The sequence below is a fragment of the Callithrix jacchus genome, chromosome 1 (genome assembly GCF_049354715.1).
Source record: "Callithrix jacchus isolate 240 chromosome 1, calJac240_pri, whole genome shotgun sequence".
Taxonomy (NCBI): Eukaryota; Metazoa; Chordata; class Mammalia; order Primates; family Cebidae; genus Callithrix; species Callithrix jacchus.
Window position 1 is genome coordinate 146,289,875 of NC_133502.1, and position 22,750 is coordinate 146,312,624.

Genomic DNA, 22,750 nt, shown 5'->3' on the forward strand with positions numbered 1-22,750 from the left:
CAGCCATTTCCCAGACCACTTTCCTTTCTCGCCAGGCAGGAACTAAACAACACAAGGCTCAGCTACTTCCCCTCTGCAAGGGTTTCATTCACAACCAGCCTCTGTGAATCTGAGGCCTGGCCCTGGTTTAACCCACTACCTCTTGGCACAAGGTGTCTTCAGTGTAGCTTTGCTCCGGCCAGCAACAGGGTCTGAAGTGATCCAGCGGGATCCAGGGTGCTAGGACCTAAGGGTCTCACCCCACAGGGGCAGTTTTCCTCCCTCCTTCTAAGCAAGAAGAGCCTGCTGTCCAGAGAAGTAGGGTAACTAACTGTCCTGGTTTGCCCTGGATTGTGAAGGGGTTCCAGGGATGTGAGACTTTTAGTGCTAAACTGGGGGAAGGTTAGGCAAACAGGGATAAGTTGGTCACTCTCCCACTGCCACCACCAAGGTATACATGTAACATATTTTTTTTTTTGAGATAGGGTCTCACTTTGCTGCCCAGGCTGGAATGTGAGGCATGATAACAGCTCACTGCAGCCTCAACCTCCTGGGCTCGAGAGATCCTCACACTTCAGCATTCTGAATAGCTAAGACCCAGCATGTGCCACCATGCTTGGCTAATTTTTTTGTAAAGACAGGGTTTCACTCTGTTGCCCAGGCTGGTCTTCAATACCTGGCCTCAGGCGATGCTCACACCTCGGCGTCCTGAAGTGCTGGGATTACAGGTGTGAGCCACTGAGCCTAAGTTACATGTAACAGTTCTATTGTAAATCCCTAGTAGCCCTGACTTTGTCAAGTTGTCTGCGAGAGAGGAGGCTCTAGAATCCATTTCTTAAAGAGCCCAACATCCTGAACCAGAGAGTAGAAATTTCACAGCAGAATACTCCAGGAAGTTCTATAAAGAGGTGAAGAGGATTTCATTCAATCTCCAATCTTCAACCAATGTTGGCTTGGTGTTTATTCTGCGCCAAGCCAAGTCAGGAGCAGGGCTCAGAGGGGTCAGAGATGAATAATTCAGTCACTGCTCTCCACATGTTCACGCCTCTCAGAGAGATGGCTAAAAGCAGGAAGAGATGAGATGATGTGACCTTGAGGGAATGCTAAAATGCAGGGCAGTGGCTTGCAACTTTGCACATTAGAATCACTTAAGTCAGATTACTGGGTGGGGGACCCAGACGCCAGCAGTGCTTAAGCTTCCCATGCTATCCCAGTGCATGTTAGGAGCAGATAACAGCAACACCTAATGGATGTGATGCAGTGGTTCTCAAAGTGTAGCTCCCCATTAACCATATCACTAGGGAACTTTTTAGAGTTGCATATTCTCAAGCTTCCCTTCCCAGACCTACTGAATCAAGCATTCTGGGGGCAGGGCTCACCACTCTTCTTTAAGCAGCCCGCAGGTGACTGATGCATAGCGAAGTTTGAGACTCACTGGTGTAATAGATTGGTGGGGTTGGCAACACCTGAACCCGATGACTAATCTTAGCATCACTAAAAGAGATAACCGGACATTATGTGCTGCTAGTATGAAGCAACAGGAAACCTACTTATAAAGTGGCTTTGACAAGAAATGAAACCCAACATTGACCGAGTCTTTGGATGTAACTACGCACACAGGGTATGGAGAAATGTGTTCAACAGCCACCTGGATGCAATCAGGAAAAAACCCAGGAAATGCTACATGCTATCTGGTTTCTCACATTAACTCAAAATGCATCAAAGACCTAAATGTAAGAGCTAAAACTATAAAAACCTTAGAAGAAGGCTGGGTGCGGTGGTGCATGCCTGTAATCCCAATACTTTGGGAGGCTAAGGCGGGAGGATCATGAGGTCAGGAGTTGAAGACCAGTCTGACCAACATGGTGAAATCCCATCTTTACTAGAAATACAAAAATTAGCTGGGCATAGTGGAATGTGCCTGTAATCCCAGCTACTTAGGAGGCTGATGCAGGAGAATTGCTTGAACCTGGGAGGCAGAGGTTGCAGTGAGCCGAGATCGCGCCATTGCACTCCAGCCTGGGCAACAGAGTGAGACTCCATCTCAAAAAAAAAAAAAAAACAACAACTTAGAAGAAAACAAAGGGCAAAATCTTCACAACATTGGGCTTGGCAGTGATTCCTTGGTTATGACACCAGGAACAGGCAACAACAACAACAAAATACACAAATTATACTCATGGAAATTAAAAACTGGTGTGCATTTAAGGATACTAGCAACAGAGTGAAAAGGCAGCATACGGAATGAGAGAAAATATTTGCAAATCTATCTGATAAGGTGTTAATACTGAGGATATACAAAGAACTCCTACAACTCAACAAGCAAGCAAACAATTCGATTTGAAACAATCTGATTTAGTGCACTGTTGGTAGGAATGTAAAATGGTGCAGTTGCTATGAAAAATAGTACAGCAGTTCATCAAAAATTTAACAGTAGAACGATCATAAGATTCAGCAACTCCACTTCTGGAATATGCAGGCTTAAAGAAATGAAAGCAGGATCTGGAAGGGATATTTGCACACTCATGTTCATAGCAGCATTATTCACAATAGCTTAAATGTGGAATCAACACAAGTGTCCATCCACAGATGAACGGATCAGTGAAATGTGGTATATTCATACCATGGAATATTATTCAACCTTTAAAAGGAAGAAAATTCTACTTTGGGAGGATTAGGTAGATCGCTCGGGTTCAGGAGTTCAAGACCAGCCTGGTTGACACAGCAAGATCTCATCTCTACTAGAAATTAAAAAAAAAATTCACTGGGCATGGTGGTACACACCTGTAGTCCCAGCTACTCCAGAGGTCGAGGTGGGAGGATCCCTGGAACTCAGGAGTTAGAGGCTGCAGTAAGCTATGATGACGCCACTGCACTCCAGTCTGGGCACCTGACAATATTACAGAATTGTTGTCATCAGTGTGACAATAATATTGTGCTTATATTAGACAAGAGTCTTTATCTTTTAGAGACATATGCCTAATATTCACAGATGAAATGGTATAACATCCAGGATTTATTTTAAAATACCTTGGGGCTGTTGAACAGAGGAGGAGAAAATGAGGGAGTAGAGATGAAACAGGCTGCTGATGGTGGGTCGGGGTACATGAGGATTCACTGGAATCTTCTCTTTAATTTTGTATGTGTCTTTAAATTTCCTTTGTACAAGATTTATGCAAGAAAGAAGCAGGAGAGCACAGAGGTGGCCCAGGCTCTGGAGCTTGACTGTCAGGGTTCGAATCTTGGCTGTAAACAGCCCTGTGCAACACAGAACCTCTAGTCCCACAAGACTTCTAAATTAAAGTTAAAATCAAATAAAGTGTAAAATCTAGCTCCTTAGTCACATTAGCAACATTTTAAGAGCTCAAAAGCCACACGTGCTTAATATTCACAGATGAAGCCATATAAGTAATTATAGAGCACGCCCATCACTGAAAAAAGTTGTCGGACAGCACCGCCCTAACATTTCCTCTCTGCCACTCTGGGCAAGTTAATGTGTCTGTTTCCTCACTAGGAGAATCAGGAGCTACAAATACAAATAATAGCTAACACCTATATTGCTGATTAGGTGTTTAGTATATTCTATGTACTAACTCAACCCTCATGCAAATACTATCATCACCCCATTTTTAAGATGAGGAAACAGGGCACAGAGAGGTTATGTAACTTGCCTAAGACCACACAGCTAGTTAGTGGCTGGGCTGGAATCCAGGCCACGCTGTTCAGTCGCAGGTCCACACTCTCACAGGGGTGCCTGGACACTTACATGAGGTGACACTTATACACAGCATGCGGAGTCACACTTGGTGCATACGTAGTGTTCAGCAGACGTTGACTAGTAAGATTGTTGTGGTCCTAATGTGTACAGGACACTGAGATGTGATTTAACACACAACCAGGTATATGCTGGGAGCCCAATATTTTGGGGATCTAAATAAAAATCCCAAACCAGAAAGCATAAAGCAGGCTGCCAGGGTCTGAGTGGCTCGTGAGAGTTCCAACCCCTGGCGCTCACGATGATGATGGGGAACAGACACACACATGCAGAAGGCTAGCTGACAATCCCTGCTGGATGAGAAGAATCCAAGAGAGTGCATTTGTGCTTCTCCAGGCTGGGCTCTCCCGGGTGGATGTCAGAAGGCCCCACCCTGCCCTGGTGCTGAGGGGCCTGGGATGGGGTGGAGGAGCAGGGGAAAAAACCCTTTGCTTCTTCTCCATCAGCACAGCCCAGGCAGGGAAGCAGGAGTGCAGCCATCCAGGGACTCTCACGAGTGAGGGTTGTTGGGGCTCGACCATCAACAAGGGAGGCAGAAGCGGTCTGCAGCCGGCAAACACAAACAGCCCTGTCCTCAGGTCTCCGCCTTCCCCGCCCCTGCGCTGCCCATCATTCTGGTCCAGCACAGATGCCTCCCTGCAGGCCCACAGGAAGTACAGATTGAGTCAGAGAGCGAGCCAAGACAAGGCCTCTTTCTTCCTGATGAGATTAGGCCTGCGGGAGTGCCTCCTCCCTACATCTGACACTGCCCAGAGCCACCGTCCCTGGACTGGCCTCCTCCTCCTGCCCTGCCTCCTCCCCAGCCAGCCCTGCCCCCCACAGCCCCCACCTGCTCTCTACTCCTCTCCCAGGCCATGCCAAGGCCTGAGCAGCCTTCTCTCTTGGGGATTCAGGCCTAGAGTATTCCGACCTCAACTCTGGCCCTGCCCCTTCCCGACGTCTGTTGAAACCCACCCGGGTCCCCTCTGTCCTCAGGATAAAGTCCTCTGCTGGACTTGGGTTTTGAGGTCTCTACATTCCCCCTGCGTCCCTGATCTCCTTCTCATCTCCACAGACCTGTTCTCTAAGCTGAACTGGTCTGTCTGCTTTCCCCTCAAAGCATCACATTTTTCAAAAGAGAAGGGGAGAAGCAAAAAGAAAATAAAGAAGCATCATGTTTTCCCAGATAATCCATCTTTGCTCATGCCCCTTCCCTCCACCTAGAACTACTCCAGCCCAGGTAAGTTGCTGGGTGGCACTTAGCGGGGCTCTTAGGATGCCCCTTCCTCTCACCCCACCTTCCTGGCCCAGCTCCAGCAGAACCACCTCCAGGGAGCCTCCCCGCCTCCCAGACTGAGCAGTCTCTCCATCCCATGCAGTCCCATCCTGACATTTGGGGAGGTAGCCAAGGGCAGGGAAAAAGAAGTCACCAGTTTCAAGCCCTGGACCCCTGTTTGTCTCTGTACCATAGCATTAGAGTACCCTAATATTTTTCTCATAGAATCTAGAAGATTAAATTAGATCATGTACGTAAAAGACTTTGCATGTGTCTGGCACAACGTAGGAGCTCGGCTCATGGAAGTGCCCCTCCCCTCCTCCTTTCCTGCCCACTGTGTTTTTTCCTTCTCTTCCTTCCTCCCCCACCAACACACCCCGAGGACTGTCAACCCCAGATGGTTCTCCCCTTCTGCTGCGCCCATGTACAGCCCTGTGGGGACCCAGGGGGAGGCCCACCTGACTCTCAGCTTGAGCTTCCATTCAAACCAGCAGCTTCTTCCGAATTCCACCTTGGGGTGCTAGGAGCCAACGGGCTGGGCCCATCACTGTCATAGCAGTGTGCTGGTCAGGCTGGAGAATCCCAATTCTTTTTTTTTGCTTTGTTTTTTTCTTTTTTTGAGACAAAGTCTTGCTCTGTCACCCAGGCTGGAGTGCAATGGCGCAATCTTGGCTCACCGCAACCTCTGCCTCCGGGGTTCAAGTGATTCTCCTGCTCAGCCTCCCGAGTAGCTGAGATTACAGGCATGCACCACCACACCCAGCTAATTTTTGTACTTTTAGTAGAGACAGGGTTTCACCATGTTGCCCAGGCTGATCTTGAACTCCTGACCTAAGGTGATCCACCCGCCTCTGCCTCTCAAAGTGCTGAGATTACAGGTATGAGCCACTGAGCCCTGGCCGATAATCCTAATTCTGACACCAATTCACTCCATGACCTTGGGCAAATCTCATCCCCTCTCCCGCTTTCTGTGTTTCTATCCACATGATAGTAACAGCCCTGCCCTGCCCACCTGTTAGGATGATCTGTGAGGGCGCTGCAGCCTGCACACGCCAGACACACTCAGGACCTCGAGGGCGGCAGAGCTTGTCCACCTGTCAGCCGTCCTCAGAAGGCTGGTCTCCTTCCTGCCTAGGCCTTCTGAAGACACAGCAGAGCTTCTTCCTGTTTAACCCCCCAAATCAGGATCTGACAAAACTCCACACAGATTTATTGCCCCACAATCTCCTTATCTGGGAGTTTCGAGCGACAAGGGTCACTGGGGATTTTCCAAGACGCCTCCAGAGGCTGAAAATCTGGGCTCCACTTCCTGCTCACTGTCCACTTTCTGGCACAGAGCTTTCGGGCCTGTCTTTGGACAGAGAAGGACACTGAGGCCCAGAGAGGGAGAAAGCCTTGCTTAGGGTCCCACAGTCAGCCCAAGGCAGGGCTGAAGCTCTGCAACTCTGGTCCTGGGGCGGACATCCAACCAGGGCCCTGCATTCTGTTCTCAGCATGGACCCACAAATCAGCCCTCACTCTGCCTGCCTCAGGGACCGGGGGCCCAGAGTCAGTTCAGCCGACATCATCAGTGCCCACTGTGAGTCTGATGCCATGCTGGGCACTGTAAGGGAGATGCATGATGGACCCAGACAGGGTCAGGGTCAGTTACGGGGGAGCTCAGAGGATGGGGGAGGCCCCCATGTAACCAGCAAGCTCAATTCAGGGTCACCAGGGCTAAGGCCAGCGCCGCAAGTTGCAGCAGGGAGATGGAAATCTGGGGAGTCAGGGTGGGCCTCTGGGACGACACGGTTGAGCTGAGCCTTCAAGGTCAAGTAGAGCAAGCCCAGCAGAGGAGGGAAGGGGAGGCACCTGGGTGGAAGGTGCTGTGCTAGGCCACGCCTGGCCGTGTGTGGTGTGTGGAGATAGAGCTAGGAGCTTTCAGCTCAGCGGGGTGGGGGGGTGGGAGACTTGGTCTAGGCAAATGCAGGCCAGCATTGGGGCTGCGGCTGGAAGAGGGGCTGTGGCGGCAGGGGGATGCTGATGAGATGGCACCTGAGACATTGGGGAGGCATCAAAGTTTGTAACTGGGGGTGTGACACAGAGCCAAAGGAGACTTAGCCCCTGCAATTAGGAAGTTAGGACACTGAGCCTGGGAAACGATTTTCTTTCCTCAACTTTGGGCTGGTATCTAAGGAAGACATAAGTGGGTTTCATTTCAAGTCCAGCTCCAGTGGGCTGGAGAGGTTGCAGAATGCCATGAGGAGGACGGGGAGAGTTCTGAGGCTTTCCGTGCTTGGACTCAGGAGGGTGTGACTGCCCTGGGGCAAGAGTCCCTAGATACCACTGAGGGCCTGCCTTCTCCTGCAGATGCTGGCAGCTCCGCACCCTACTTGTGAGCTCAGCCCAGCACCCCACTTGTGAGCTTGGCCCCACACCCCACTTAGGAGCTTGGCTCCGAACCCCACTTCTGAGCTCGGCCCTGCACCCCACTTGTGAACTCGGCCCCACACCCCACTTCCAAGCTCAGCCCTGCACCCCACTTCCAAGCTTGGCCCCACAGCGGGAAGGGGATGGGAAGTTCTTTTCTGCTACTTTCTCAGCTGCTTGTTAACATGGAGAGAAATGCTTCTGCTCACCCTTCATCAGTCCCCAGCAGGGTCTACAACAGCTGGCAGGAGAGGATGGCCAGGCCCCTCCTCCCTGCCTCCCACCCCCAGGAGCTCCACCGAAATTGTTTGTTCAGGCTGGGCCTGCAGGCCAGGGCAGTCAGGAGGCCAGATTGCCCTTCTCAAATTTCAAGTGCCAGCAGCCAAGGCTTTTGAGGATGCAAAGAGGGCAGGAAAGATGTCGGTGCCCCGGTGGGAAAAGCACTTCCGCCCACAAGGCTGGCTGTGAGGAAGGGTGACAGCATCACATTTAGATGTGTTTGCCTGCCTTGTCACATGCTCAGAGTCACCTGGGGGCTGGAAAACAACAATTCCAGGTGATGGCTTACTCTTCAAACCCAGCATTTTAGGAGGCCTAGGAGGGAGGATCACTTGGGGCCAGGAGTTCCAGATTAATCTGGGCAACATAGCGATTCTGTCTCTACAAAATCAAACTAACAAACTGTGATTGTTCGGCCCACCTAGAGTTTCTGATTCAGCAGAGCAGGTGGGAGCTGTGAGGCTGCACTTCCACCAAGTTCCCAGGTGACTAGGAAGCCGCTGGCCCAGGGGCCACTCTTTGAGAACCACTGCTCTACAGCCCAGCAAACGATTCACAACTGTGGCTCAGTTTACCCCTCACAACCACCTGGGGGCGGGGAGGATTATCTCCTCTTCATGAGTGTGGCTGGGGCACTCTGCAGAGCAGCCAAGTCAGTTTTCTGAGGTTACGAGATTACTAAGCAGCAGGAACCCCTGTCTAAACTTCAAGGGTTCCATGAGCACTCAACCACCCCCCAACTCGGTGGCCACTTGCAGCCTGCTCCTTGGCTTCCTTTTTTTTTTTTTTTCTTTCTTTCTTTCTTTTTTTTGAGATGGAGTCTCGCTCTGTTGTCTAGGCTGGAGTCCAATGGCGCGATCTCGGCTCATTTTAACCTCCGCCTGTTGGGTTCAAGTGATTCTCCTGCCTCAGCCTCCCAAGTAGCTGGGATTACAGGTGCTCACCACAATGCCTGGCTTAATTTTTGTATTTTTAGTAGAGATGGGGTTTCACCATGTTGGTCAGGCTGGTCTTGAACTCTTGACGTCATGATCCGCCCACCTCAGCCTCCCAAAGTGCTGGGATTACAGGCATAAGCCACCACCCAGCACCTTTGTCTTGCTTTCTTAGGTCTTCTCAATATATACATTGCATGCTCTGAAGCCACACTCCATCCTCCTTCTCATGGCGCTCCACAGCTGAAACAAAATCCACCAATTATGTCTGCTGTCCCATCACAGCTTTGCAGCCCAGTACAGGTGCTTAAGATATGGGCTTCAAAGTCAGAGAAACCTGGGTCCAAATCCAGACCCCCCCCCTTCTCTAAGTCTTGGTACCACACTGCCAGGTTGCTATGAGATGGGCAAGGAGCTTAAGAGCATGTAGCACATGGTAAAGTTCTCAATAAATGGCAGCAACCAGGGGGCCCAGGCTTGGACCAGGGGAGCATTTGAGTAGCTTTTCTAAATCTGTGCCTCAGTTTCCTAAGTTGTAAACTGGGGTCCATGATGGCACCCACCTTATAAGTGAGTTGTTCACTCATCTAAAATGCCTCAGAGCAGTGCTCGGCAGGAACCCAGCCAGGTGTTAGTCTCCTACATGTATGTTCCTGTTTTGTCAAATGTGTTTCAGTCTGAACATACACTCTTCATTGACACATGTAAACAAAAACATTAAAGAATAGAGTAGGCTACTGTGAAGTTGAAATGTAAAAAATCTTGGCAGTGATGGTGATATGGTTTGTCTCTGTGTCCCCACCCAAATCTCATCTTGAATTGTCATCCCCACATGTGGAGGGAGGGACCTGGTGAGAGGTGATTGGATCATGCGGCGGTTTCCCCCAGGCTGTTCTCATGTTACTAAGGGAATTCTCATGAGATCTGATGGTTTAAAAGTGGCAGTTTACCCTGCGCGTTCTCTCTCTCCTGCGGCCCTGTGAAGAAGGTGCCTGCTTCCCCTTCGCTTTCCACCATGATTGTAAGTTTCCTGAGGCCCCCCAGCCAGGAGGAACTATGAGTCAATTAAACCTCTTTCCTTTATAAATGACCCAGTCTCGGGTATGTCTTTATAGTAGTGTAAGAGTGGATTAATACAGATGGCTGAACAACGGGAATGTACTTCATGCCACAGAATTGTACATTTAAAATTGGTTAAAATTGTAAACTTTGCTATGTATATATCACCATCATAAAAAAAATAAAGAATAAAGAAATAACAGCACCTAGGTATCGGCACAAGCTTTCCTGTGCTCCCTGGCAGCTACATCTCTGCTTCCATGTTGCTTTCCTCGGAGCTCCTACTTCTTTTAGCCCTTCCCAACCCTTGACCTTAGAGTTGGTCCCTGGTGTGACTTCAAATCAGGGTGCGGGGTGTGGGTTGGCCCTCCTTGTCTGCTTCCCCTTTCACTCCTGGCTATTCAGGGCCATCTCCGCCAGGGCCCCAGCAGAGGGGTTTGGTGGGATGCGGAGGCCTTGCCATTTCCCCAGACACTGGGAGCCTCCCTGCCTCGGGACATGCCTGGACAATATTTCCGCAGGCCCCTGGCAGAGTGGTGGCTCTTCCCACCAACCTCCCTCCTCCTGATGAAGGAAGGGCCCCTTGAGGGACCAGGGTCCCCCAGTCAGTGCCAACTCCCACTGGGCTTCAGCAGGGAGCCCTGCTCTGTTCAGGGAGGACACGTAGATAGTCCAAGGCCAGTGACCCAGCTCCAGTAGGCTCTGCCCCCTTTTGCTGTGCAATGCTGTAAAAGCCCCTCTCTGGGGTCCAGTGTCTCAACCCATTAAATGGGCATGAGCATCCCTGCCTGTCACCCTCTGGAGGCTGTAGGGGTACTCTGAGGGAGAATGGATGCAGAGGCCTGGTTTACTTATTACACGGTGCAATTGCATCGAGAGGCAGCAGCACAGTGGCTACTGACATGCGGGAAACCCACCTGCCAGGCTCAGACATCAACCCTACCACACACCAGCTGGGAGACACTGGGCCAATTATCTACCTCTCTTGGCCCTAGTTTTCCTCATCTGTAAAATGGGGATGATAACAATAAATGAGTTAATATCTGTCAAGCACTTAGAATCCAGCCTGGCACATGACAAACTCAAAGTAAGTATCTGTTAAATAACTAAACTCAAAATAATAAATAATGGTAATAACTTTTACTGAGTACTCAACTGTGAGCCAGGCACTGTCCTAAGCTATTTATCTGTATTCATGGATTGAAATGAACATTTAATAAAAATAAATATGGGCTTCAAACCGGGCTTACAGATTAAACTAGAAGCACAAAGTGTTCAGGTCCTTTCTTTTTCCTCAAAGCAGCATCTAAAGATCTAAACTTTCAGAGGAGGGGTGAGGGCTGTCACCTGTGCTGGGAGACACCCGAAGCCTCAGAACCGAAGAAAGCAGAGAAAGCCTTAGGCCCCTTATCAACCCATGAGTGCTGATTTAGAATCTAAAGCTCTAATTCTTCCATTTTTAGCCAGATCCACTAACTCTCTCTCAAATGATCTTATTACATCTAGGGGCAAACAACAAATATAATACCCCAGAATTCTGCCTTTCTTTCCCCAGCATCCCATGTGAAGAGTCTGAGGATTTTGGCTCGTACCAGTCTAGTGATGGGGAGCTCACCCCTGCGGGGGGAAGATGTGCTCAACTGGTGGACTTCCTCACTTTCACTGCCCTCTCTGCTCCTGGAGCCCCACCAGCCACATCCATTGCCTCTGCCCAATGACAGCCTTCCAGAGATCCATGGCCTCTTCACTCAGGTCCCTGGGATGGCTCCACTCGGGGTTGGGGAGTTTCTGGTGTGACTCTGTCTCCCATACCCTCCCCATTTTGGTCACCCATATGCTCCAAGCTGTCCCTGTCTTCCAGATCATACTCGAACCCTGCAGATGGGGGCTGCGAACCCCTCAGTAAAGCAGGTCCCCAGTAGGATCCCAGACATCATATCTCAGAACAACAACCCTAGCCAGACCCCAAGAGATCATGGGGTACAGAAAGAGGAAATGGAGTCAGCACGCCAAAGGCTGCCCACACAGGGCAGAACCAGGACCAATAACCGTCCCAAAGAGTGCGCTAACACACACGACCCAGCCCTTTCCTCCTGCTTCGGAGACAGTACCAGACATGCTGCTCTGAGTAACAGTGGAAACTCGTTGGTGGAGGGACAAATTCCAAAGACGGTTAGGAAAGAAAGGTTATAATTGTGAGCTTGGGGGTCATTTGCCTTATCTAAGTTTTCTTGGACTCAGACCTTTGAAAGGGGAACCGTTCCTCCAGAGAGCACTTTAGGCTGGGAATGATCACAAACCTGAGGTCTTTTCTGCTAGAAAGGCCGGCAGCGCACCAGCCGCCCCCAAGATGCGAGGGGAAAACTGGAGCATGCTCACTCCACCCACATTTTCCAAGTCCCCAGCCAGAGGCAGCCCCTGTGCGGGGCTCCATGGACGAACATATTTCCATGGCGTCTTTCCCCTGGGAATGGGTAGAAAAATGAAGAAATCCTACTCTACTGAAACAACGTTTGATCACAAACGTGGTGGCCTGTGAGAGGTGGCAGCAGCAAGGAAAAGACCAGGAGGTTAGAACAATGGGCTCCAACGTTTTTTGTTTTTGTTTTTAAGTGCAACCTCTGCCCCCCAGGTTCAAGTAATTCTCCTGTTTAAGCCTCCCGAGTCACTGGGATTACAGGCGTGTGCTGCCACACCGGCTAATTTTTTTGTATTTTTAGTAGAGATGGGGTTTCACTATGTTGGCCAGGCTGGACTCGAACTCCTGACCTCAAGTGATCTCCAAACTTTTTTGATCACTCATTCTTTACACAAGAAAAAAATACTGAGCTTGCACCCCATTATCTTATATTATATACAAGTAATCACCATCAAAGCCTGAAGACAAAGCATATACACAGAGATTCATCCCCAACCACAGTGACTGGAAATACATATTTCAGATAGTGTCCCCCAATGTAAACAAACAAACTTGAGCTGACTTCTTGTCAGACTTATTAGCTTGTCAGACTTACTGTTTTTGTCCTGGGTCTTGTGGCTGATGAAGTGACTGTACTGGAAACCCCAGTGTTCATTCTCTTTTTTTTCTGTTTGTTTTAAATTTATCGTTATTTAAAAAATTTTTTAGAGTCAGAGTCTCCCTCCGTCGCCTAGGCTGGAGTGCAGGTGCCATCATAGCTCACTGTAGCCTCCAGCTCCTGGGCTCAAGCACTCCTCCTGCCTCAGCCTCCTGAGTAGCTGGGACCACAGGCATGTACCACCATGCCTGGCTAATTTTTAAACTTTTTCTTGAGACAGGGTTTTGCTATGTTGCCCAGGCTTGTATCCAACTCCTAGCCTCAAGCAATCCTCTCGCCTTGGCCTCCCAAAGTGATTACAGGCTGGCACCCAACCTCTTCTGTTTCCCTGTCTACACGTACTAGCATTATCAGCATAATAAGTAAACACTACTACTAAGTCACAAGTTTTCAGTAGGAATCGTTTAAAACCACGTGTCCATTTTGTAAGTGTTAAAGTGGTGAATATAATCTGTAAATCCAATCTGGATTAACCTGGATTAATTAACCAGGTTAGTTAATTGGGATAACCTGTCAAAAACAGACCAAAGAGTGAATGAGTCCTCATCACCCTTTCTCAGAGTGTTCCCTCTTCTCTCTGGAGACTCCTGGACCACATGAGACATGAGGTGCCTGACACCCCAGCTAGGGAGTGTGTCTCCACCTGGTAAATGTAGGTAAAGCTGAATTCTTTTTTTTTTAAGTTTGTTTAGATATTTTTTTTACTGCACCCCAATGTGCATCTTGCATAGATCACTTTGGAGGCAATTGGGATAGAAGATGAAGAGAGTCAGAGATAATTTTTAAGCTCAAAGGATGGCAGAAATGATCTAGTACACTTTTCACTTTGCAGGCGAGGAAACAAGAACCTTAGAAGGGATGTGACTTGTCCAAGGTCACCTGGCTGGTCAGCAGCATATCCTGGAGAGAATGCAAATCTCTAGGTGCTAAAAGTGGCCACAATCTAGCTCTTTACTGGTCCTTATACTTTACTGTGCCTTTCAGTCAGCTTCCCACTGAAGCCTCAGTTTCCTCATCTGTAAAATGGAATTAATCAAACCAGCTCTCGGGTTGCTGTTTGAGTGCCAATAAGGTCTCGCTGACATCTGGGCTGGAAAGAAACCCTTCCTTACACTCTGGAAGGTCCTACTTGAGTGGCTGAGATCTGAGACTATGAGAGCATGAGGATTCTGCCTCTGCCTGCCGGCCACAGCAGTGGACCCTGCGGGATGCGGAGCCCCTGCGGTCCAGCTCTGTGCTGGCCTGGGCCTGGCGTGGTGGTGGGCAGTTGTGGACAGCGGTCCTGGGTCTCATGCAGCCATGACCTGCAATCCTGCTCCTATCTCTCACCCTCCCCATCTTCCAGGTCCTTCCTGCCTCCTCCAGGCTGTCCTCATCTTGGATCCCACCTCTCTAAAGCTGAGCCCCCATTTGGGCTACTGGTAGATGTCAGCATCCTCTATGCAAAATCCTCAATAGCTTCTCAGCTGGGGATTCAAAGCTAAGGTATGGCCCAGGAGTATATCAAGAAGGGATTTGAGGCAGGTGGGGAGGGGGACGTGGCAGGGACTAGGGCAGGAGGGTGACCAGTCGGCAGGGTGCAGACACTCGGGGGTACATTTTCAACAGAACTTAAAAATAAAACTTCCCCAAAATCTGACATTTTATCATCATAATGTGCCTGCAATTCTAAACAACATCGGTGATAAAACACTCTTCCCTGACAGGGCAGGCTGCACCTATCTCCCTGCCCCGGGCATCTACCAAACATTCTTCCTCTTATACTGAGCCAAACCCCACTCTATGTTCATCACATCCCACGTAGGCCTAGTGAGGCCTCCCCTCTCCAGTCCTTGGCTTACATCATTTCCTTTGCCAGTAAAGCCCTCTCCACAATTCTGTATGACCAGCTGCTATGAGGCTCAGCTTAGAGAAATGCTCTCTCTTCCAGGAAGTCTTCCTGTAAGCATTCCCATCCCACATTGCGGGCCATGGCTCCCCTCACATCATGGTTTCATCTCTAAAGGAAAACTCAAGAAAGGAACCCACAACACAGAAAAGGAGAGTAAATTCCGAGCTGTGTGACCTCAGACAAGTCCCATGGCCCCTCTGAGCCTCCGTTTCACCTCCTTAAAAGAAGCATCTCATCTCCAAATACCCTCCTTTCCTTGACCTGCACCATCCCTTCTTTTCACCACACACTGAACCCTGTCATTAAGAGAAAATGCTCCACCCACTTCCAAAGTCACTAATTCAAGCATCCCTCCTGACCACACCGTCCCACCTCCAGCCTCCTGTCACGTGCCAGATGTGACCAGCCCTTTGCAGGCATCCCCGCTGATGGATCAGTAAAACCAGGGTCTGGCCCAAGGAGGGGGCCCTGGAAGCTACAATCAGAGACCCCTCTCCAGGATGACACAACTCATCAAGCAAAGCCCCGACTCCACCGCCATGGTCAGCAACAGCTTTGCTGAAAGGCCAGCTCCGGGGATGGGGTGGGGCCCGTGTGACTTCCATGGGCATGCTATGGAAGCCCACTTCGTGTCCCCAGTAACTGGGACATCAGTTCATGCCTATCAACACCCTAAAATCCTTCATCCCACTGACTCTTTTCACATCATCTGGCAAACCCCAGTACTGGGTGAACCAGGATATCAGCTCAGCTGGGAGGAAAACAGTGGATGATAACCAGCCCAGGGCAGGAGGCCCCAGTCGGATGAAGGCTGCTCCCATATTGCTTGTGTCCCCCAGCACGACTCCCTCTGCAAGTCAAGCCTTGAGAGGGGCACTACCAGAAAAGCCAGAACCCACGGGCACCCACATGGCCTCCTTCTTCTTGTACCCAATGCCAATCCATCACTAATCCCAGCCTCCTATCCCACCTTCAAATTATCTCTCTTGTTTTTTTTTTTTTTTTTTTTTTTGTAGAGATGAGGTCTTACTATGTTGCTCAGGCTGGTCTGGAACTCCCAGCTACAAGAAATCTTCATGCCTCGGTCTCCCAAAGTGCTAGAATTACAGGCATGAGCCACTGTACCTGGCTCCAAACATCTGTTAAACCTGGTCATTTGTCTCAGCCACCACTCATCTTGCCCTCGATCTTTTTGAAACAAGTAAATCTGAGCAGACCACTCGCCAGCCATCGTTCTACTTCTCCAGCCTCAGCTTGCCGGGGTGAGCTGCACACATCACAGTGCTTTCAATTCCTCAAAGGCCTGTTTCCTCCAGCCTCAGGGCCTTTGCAAGGATATTTCTCCCTTGAAGCCTGCCCCACACCCCACCCTCACCTGGTCACCCCCTACTCATCTTGCAGATCTCAGCTCAACATTCTTTCCTTAAAGAGACTTCTGCAGTGACCCTGGGCTCCGCACATTCTCTACTCTGTACATGCTTCACTCTCTCCTCCTCCAGGTTCTGTGGGACTCTATGATTACTGTCCATCTCTCATTTGGTCTGTGAGCCCTCAAAGACGGGCCTGTGTCCGTTTGCTCAATGTCTCTAATGCTGAGGCTTGTGCTTTACATACAGAAAGTAATCAATCGTGAACAAAGGTCCTAGTCAAAAAATTACATTGAAAGATAACTTTTTAGGGAATGAATGAATAGGTCAGCCTGGGGGAGGCTCCAGGATTATGTGTGTGGGGCAGATATTGCTACAGCCTTTCTCCAGGGCAGGCCACACAGGCTTAGCCACTCCTGGAATGGTTTTAATGAGGATGAGGCTAGTGACCCAGCCAGCAAGCTCTCCGAGCTCCTTCCTGTTCATTATCTCCCCAGCCCTCCTCCACACTTCCCACCCCCCATTACTCAGAGCACCAGGCTTTTAATGACCAGGCCACTGGAGCATTTCTGAGCTGGCGTACCTTCACTCTGCAGTGTGGACATTCTGTTCTTCCCAAGGGCCAGGACCCAGGAGCCTTTTCTTTGTGGGGTTGGGTGAGGAAAAAGAAGTGAAATCTAATTAGACCAGGTTCAAAGCCTAGCTTTGCCTCTTGCTGGCTGTGTGGCCTTGCAAATTTACTCAACCTCTCTGGGTTCCTGTCTCCTTATCTATAAAAAGTGGACAAGAGGCCGGGTGCGGTGGCTCACGCCTGTAATCCAAGCACTTTGGAGGCCAAGGCGGGTGGATCACCTGAGGTCGGGAGTTCAAGACCAGCCTGACCAACATGGTGAAACCCCGTCTTTAAAAAAAAAAAAAAAAAAAAAAAAAACCAAAACAAAATGTGGACAAGAATATCTAGCTCCAATGTGATGGTGAAGACTTAAGGAGTGAATGCACACTAAGAGTCTAATTGGGGCACGCCACATGTCACATGATTCCAAGACAGTTTTAACATTTTAGCATCTCTGAAACTGGGATGCAACTTAAAACCATAGTTTCTGCTGCTTTTTCTTTCTTAATGGATTATAAAATAAGAATACATCTCACAACAGACGAAGCCCTGCCTTGAATTAAATAATGCAGTAGCTTAGATTCTTTACTTCCCTTGCAAAGAGGCTGGAATGCCTGTGAGATGGGGTCAGAAACCAAGAACACAGCTCCTTACGGGACAAGGGTCTCCTGAGGCCTAGCATTCACCCTGATCTCCAAAGCTTCATGGAATCTGAAGGCTCAGCCTTTCCCTGGCCTGGCCTCCCTCTGGATCTGTCTCAACTGTCCTAGTCTTGCTCAGAAGGTGGCCCAAACTTCAGCAGTACCGTTATGTCTGCATCTGACCCTCTGTTGCTTTTGATGCAGCAGGTTCCTCAGTTGGGCAGTTTGGTTTCAATGCTACTGAGCTTGCAGCCACCTAAAACCCCCAGTTTTTATCAAGAAAAGAGTCCTAGTTCCCACCTTCAGAAACCCCCAAAAACATCTTCTCCAGTGTGACTCCATCAAGCCATCCTTGGACTCTGCTCCCAACTGTTCCAGAAGGCCAGCACTGGGGATGTCATCATTAATGACGTGTCATCATCACTTTTGGCCTCACCAAAGTCCTTACGCTGTGAGTGCTATCTTCATTCCTGTAGCCTGGTGATGTCAGACTGGCCTGCTTATTTTATTATCTAAGTATCATGATAACTTATATTGCATACATAATTGGCCCTCCATATCTGTGGGTCCTGTATCTGTAGATTCAACCAACCTCAGATGGAAAATATTTGAAAAAATAAAGAAAAATAACAATACAACAATTTAAAAATACAAATAAAAAATATAGTATAACTGGCCAGGCACAATGGCTCATACCTGTAATCCCAGCACTTTGGGAGGCTGAGGTGGGTAGATCACTTGAGGTCAGGAGTTCGAGACCAGCCTGACCAACATAGTGAAATTCTATATCTACTAAAAATGCAAAAAATTAGCCGGGCGTGATGGTGCATACCTGTTATCCCAGCTACTCAGGAAGTTGAGGCACAAGAATCACTTGAACCTGGAGGCAGAGTTTGCAGTAAGCCGAGATTGTGCCACTATACTTCAGCCTGGGTGACAGAGAGAGACTCTGTCTTAAAAAAAAAATACAGGATAACAACTAGTTACATAGCGTTTACATTGTGTTAGGCATTGTAAGTAATCTATAGATAAAAGTATACAGGAGGATGTGTGTAGGTTACATGCAAATACTACCCCATTTTATATCAGGGATTTGAATACCTGCAGATTTTGATATCCTTGGGTGTCCTGGAAGCTGAATATTTAGGAATGACTGTACACACATCACCAAAATCTTTACAGAAATAAATTAGCTATTGTGTATAAAACTATTTTATTTTATTATTAGTATTTTCAATAGAGGCAGGGTCTTACTATGTTGCCCAGGCTGTTCTCAAACTCCTGGCTTCCCAAAGTGCTGGGTTGCAGGCAGGAGCCTCCACACGCAGCCAAAACATTTTAAATGTAAAAAGACCAAAGAAAACAAAATTCTCCCACCTAGGGATAATTAGCTTGATGTCTGTCTGAATATTTTGCTATGTCTACATGTTGAGGGGAAAAGATGTTTTTTTCATATTCAAACCCAAACAGGTTCATTCCACACATACTACTCTCACTTACAGTGACATGGTGGCCCTCTCTCTACAGACTGGTTTCTTCATGGTGCCTCCACAGTGTCCCTGTCTTCTATCCCTGCCCCTGGCAGGTCCCAGGCCTCTACAGAGATGTAATGCTTCAGGTCTGAGGCTGTTCCTCCTCATACTCACAGTGGGGCTGTGATCTGTGATGGGGTCATGGCTACCTTCAGGGACCCCACCAACCAAAGCCACACCCAGGAACAGAAATTCTCCAGAGCTCTTGAATTGAGGGGTGTGAGGTTAATAGCAGCTGTCTGTCTCTGTTTGATTTGACTGCAGCGCTTTCAAAACCAATTGGAAGTTCTCACAGCCCTAGATCCTGGCCTGGTATTTCCCTAACCTCTAGGGGTTCCAGAAATCACAATAAACAATGAACAGGTAGGTGCCTGGCATTTTGGAGTTCATAAAGCACCTCCCTATTTGTATTCAGTTTGGAGCTCTACAACAGGCCTATAAATTATGCAGAGCAGGCATTGATTATCCCCATTTTATAAATGAAGAAATTGAGGCTTGAAGAAGTGGAGTGACTGACCCAATATCTTCCCTTATTTTTCTACCCTTCATAGTCTTGCTGTCTCCAAATCCCACTAGCAACCCAGCTCAGGCATCAGCTCCTCTAGGGAGCCTTCCCCAAGCCCCCACTTCCACCCCAGGCAGGGTTAGGTGCCCCTTCTGGAGGGCCCACAGCTCCCGAGCTTCCCTGTGATAACTGTAGTGCCCCTGCCAGGCTGTGGGCCCTCACGGCTGTGATGGGTCGAGCTTGTCTACGTCGACACTTCCCAAGCATTAGAAAAACCTCAGTAGATGGCTGCTGGGGTGAAGGTCATTACAATTACTAAGGCAGGAAATATTTTCCCCCTTTTACAGATGAAGACAGTAAGTCATAAAGAAGGGTCAAGACTTGCCTAAGGAGCATGTGAGCAGCGGGCCCAGGTCTCCTTCCTTAGAGGCCTGGGTTCTTTTGCTCCACTGCATCCCTTGTTCTCTCCAATATTAGACTTCAAACCATTGCTGGAGGCTCATTTCTGTCTTCCCAGGCAGATCTACCTGGTCCAGCCAGGTGTGCAAGGGAGGTTGTCAGGAGGGAGCTCTGTCTGCAGTGGGCTCAATTCCCCAGGCTGTGCCCACACCCTGGTGCAGCCTTAGTAATAGCCACAGGAGTTGCCCAGTTATTGAGCATGCCCTGGACCACACCCTGTGCAAGAACTTCCCTCGAACTTCTTACTTCTTCCTGTGGCTGGGGCCATTATGATGCCATTTTGCAGGTAGGCAAGGAAAGACCCTGGCCCAAGGCCAGTGTCTGAGATGGGGCTAGAAGCCAGGGCTGCATCCCTGGCAGCAGACAGCCCCAGGAGTTTGCTGGCACCAGAGCCAGAAATAAATGCACAGTCAGAGTAAATAAATGCACAGGCCTCTCAGGGGGCCTGCAGTGTGGGCAAAGACCCAAACTCACCTCCCACCCCGGGCTGGCTGGAGGGACAAGACTCTTGGGCCCAGGGAACACATGCCTGCCCCAGTAGTCCCCTGCACTGCCTGTGGGCAGGGTCATGCCATTTGCCAGGCCCCCTGCAAACTCCAGGCTCAAGGCCAGGCTGGAAGCAGCTGTCATATCAACCCTGCACAAATGCTCAGCTCCCAATTTCTTGTTTGAATGAGACTTCACATATCTGCTCCTGACTGGCTGACAGATGCTGAGCAAGCCCCCGTCTCTCGTTGGGCCTCGCTTTACCTATCTGTGAAATGATGCCAGGAGTGGGGTGGCTGGGAGGTGGGGGGGACTAGCTTTGGGGGATGGTATCAACTCTGACATTCCAGGGATTGACTATAGGCAGCAGGGGATGGTGATTAAGACCCTGGACACTGGTGGCAGATGACATAGGTAGAATGTATGATCCTGGGCTAGCTACCCAACTTCCCTGGGCCTCAGTGTTCTCATCTATAAAATGGAAATGATAGTAGAAAAAAGACTGAAAGTAAATATTTATATTGATTATCTTGGATGAGAAAAGGAGAAGATATGGGTAATTTATTTTATCTGTTTTCCTGCCTTTTTCTAAAATTCTCCATGATCAAGTATTTATAATTTTTAAAAATGTATTTTCTTTGTAAATTAACTTTATGAGATATCATTTACATATAATATACCCATTTTAAAATGGGTGAAATAATAAGTAGCAGTATCTACCCTATAGGTTGTTATGGGGATTGGGTTAACGTCCATAAAATATTAGATGGTGGCAAGAAGTGCTAATGACTGTTAAATAAATAAGCATAGGGCCAGCCTGTCTTCTGCCTCATCCTCCTCCTGCTCACCTGGCCTGGACCGCGACCACTCCCCAGTACCGAGTTCACTGCCCAGCTCCCGCTGCAGCACTCCAGACCTGGACTATTTCTACAGCTTTGTCTCTGCACCGCTGCTGCTACCAAAAAATACCATAAATTAGGTGCTTGGGCTGGGTGCAGTGGCTCACACCTGTAATCCTAGCACTTTGGGAGGCTGAGGAGGGCAGATCATCTGAGGTCAGTAGTTCAAGACCAGCCTGGCCAACATGGTGAAACCCTGTCTCTACTAAAATACAAAAATTAGCTGGGCATTATGGCAGGTGCCTGTAATCCCAGCTACTGGGGAGGCTGAGACAGGAGAATCACTTGAACCCAGGAGACAGTGGTTGCAGTGAGCAGATATCGAACCACTGCACTCCAGCCTGAGCAGATGAGCGAGACTCCATCTAAAAAAAAAAAAATTGGGTGTTGTGTTAACAACAGAAATGTATTTCTCACAGTTCTGGAGGATGGAAGTCCAAGACTAAGACAACAGATTTGGAGTCTGGTGAGGGCCCACTTCCTGGGTCATGGAACGGTGCCTTCTTACTGTGTCTTCAGGTGGCGGAGGGGGTGAGGGTCTCTCTGGGCCCTCTTTTATGAGAGCACTAATCTCATTATGAGAGCTCTGCCTTCACGACCTAATTCCCTCCCCAAAACCCCACCTCTTAATACCATCACCTTGTGGGGTGCGATTTCAACACATGAGCTTTGGAGGAACATAAGCATTCAGGCCATAGCACTCTTGCAGGAATATTCAAATCTGGCCATCCTCCTACCCTGTTCAAAGCCTTCCATGGCTCCCCTCTGACTCTGGCTGAAAGTCCTAGATTCTCCATGAGACAGTTTCAACAAGCCATGTAACTTTTCTGTATCTTTGTTTTCTTTACTGGAAAAGAGGGATTAAAAAGAGCAGCTCCCTCATAAACTTGCAGGATTCCATCCTGAGCGTGATGGGATACACAGTTTAGCCCAGAGCCCGCCTGTTCCTCTCTTCCTCTTCTCCCACCATCACTCTGTCCCAGCTCATGCTTTTTTTTTTGAGATGGAGTCTCGCTCTGTTGCTCAGGCTGGAGTGCAGTGGTGTGCTCTTGGCTCACTGCAATCTCTGACTCCCAGGTTCAAGCAATTCTCCTGCCTCAGCCTCCTCAGTAGCTGAGATTACAGGTACACGCCACCATGCCCAGATGATATTTGTATTTTCAGTAGAGATTCTCACCATGTTGGTCAGGCTGGTCTTGAACTCCTGATCTTGTGATCTGCCCATCTTGGCCTCCCAAAGTGCTGGGATTACAAGCATGAGCCACTGTATCTGGTGCTAGTTCTTCTCTGAACATGCCAGGCATGATCCCGCCTCAGGGCTTTTGCCCCAGTTGAATGGCTGTTCCCTCCACCTGAATGGCTGTTTCCCTAGAAATGAGCCCGGCTCACCCACTCCTCCGTCAAGCCTTTGCCTAAAAATCACCTTCTCAATGAGGCCCCCAACTCACCCTAGTTAAAACTGCAATCTCTGTTTCTATCGCCCTAACCCCTCCTAAGTTCTATTTGTTCCATCTCATTTATCATCGATTTTATTTATCACCTATTCATCTATTTTACTTATTGTTTTTCATCTACCTTCCCCCCATCTG

General features: G+C 48.9%; 1 protein-coding gene across 4 annotated transcripts in view; it reads right to left on the minus strand.

The window, feature by feature from the left end:
- The window catches only part of CORO2A (coronin 2A), a 69,051-nt gene that overhangs the window by 41,807 nt on the left and 4,494 nt on the right, over positions 1-22,750 (minus strand). Inside the window, exon 1 of one of the 4 annotated variants that reach the window (XM_035252990.3) lies at positions 6,022-6,192. The exons of 2 other annotated variants lie outside the window; for them this stretch is intronic. Coding sequence is in view for 1 of the 2 variants with exons in the window: in XM_078373115.1 (XP_078229241.1) it covers positions 5,468-5,491 (24 nt within the window). In the remaining variant the exon portion in view is untranslated. Of the gene's footprint in view, positions 1-5,467; positions 5,723-6,021; positions 6,193-22,750 lie in introns of those variants that run through there. One more of the 4 variants, XM_078373115.1, reaches the window with a different exon arrangement.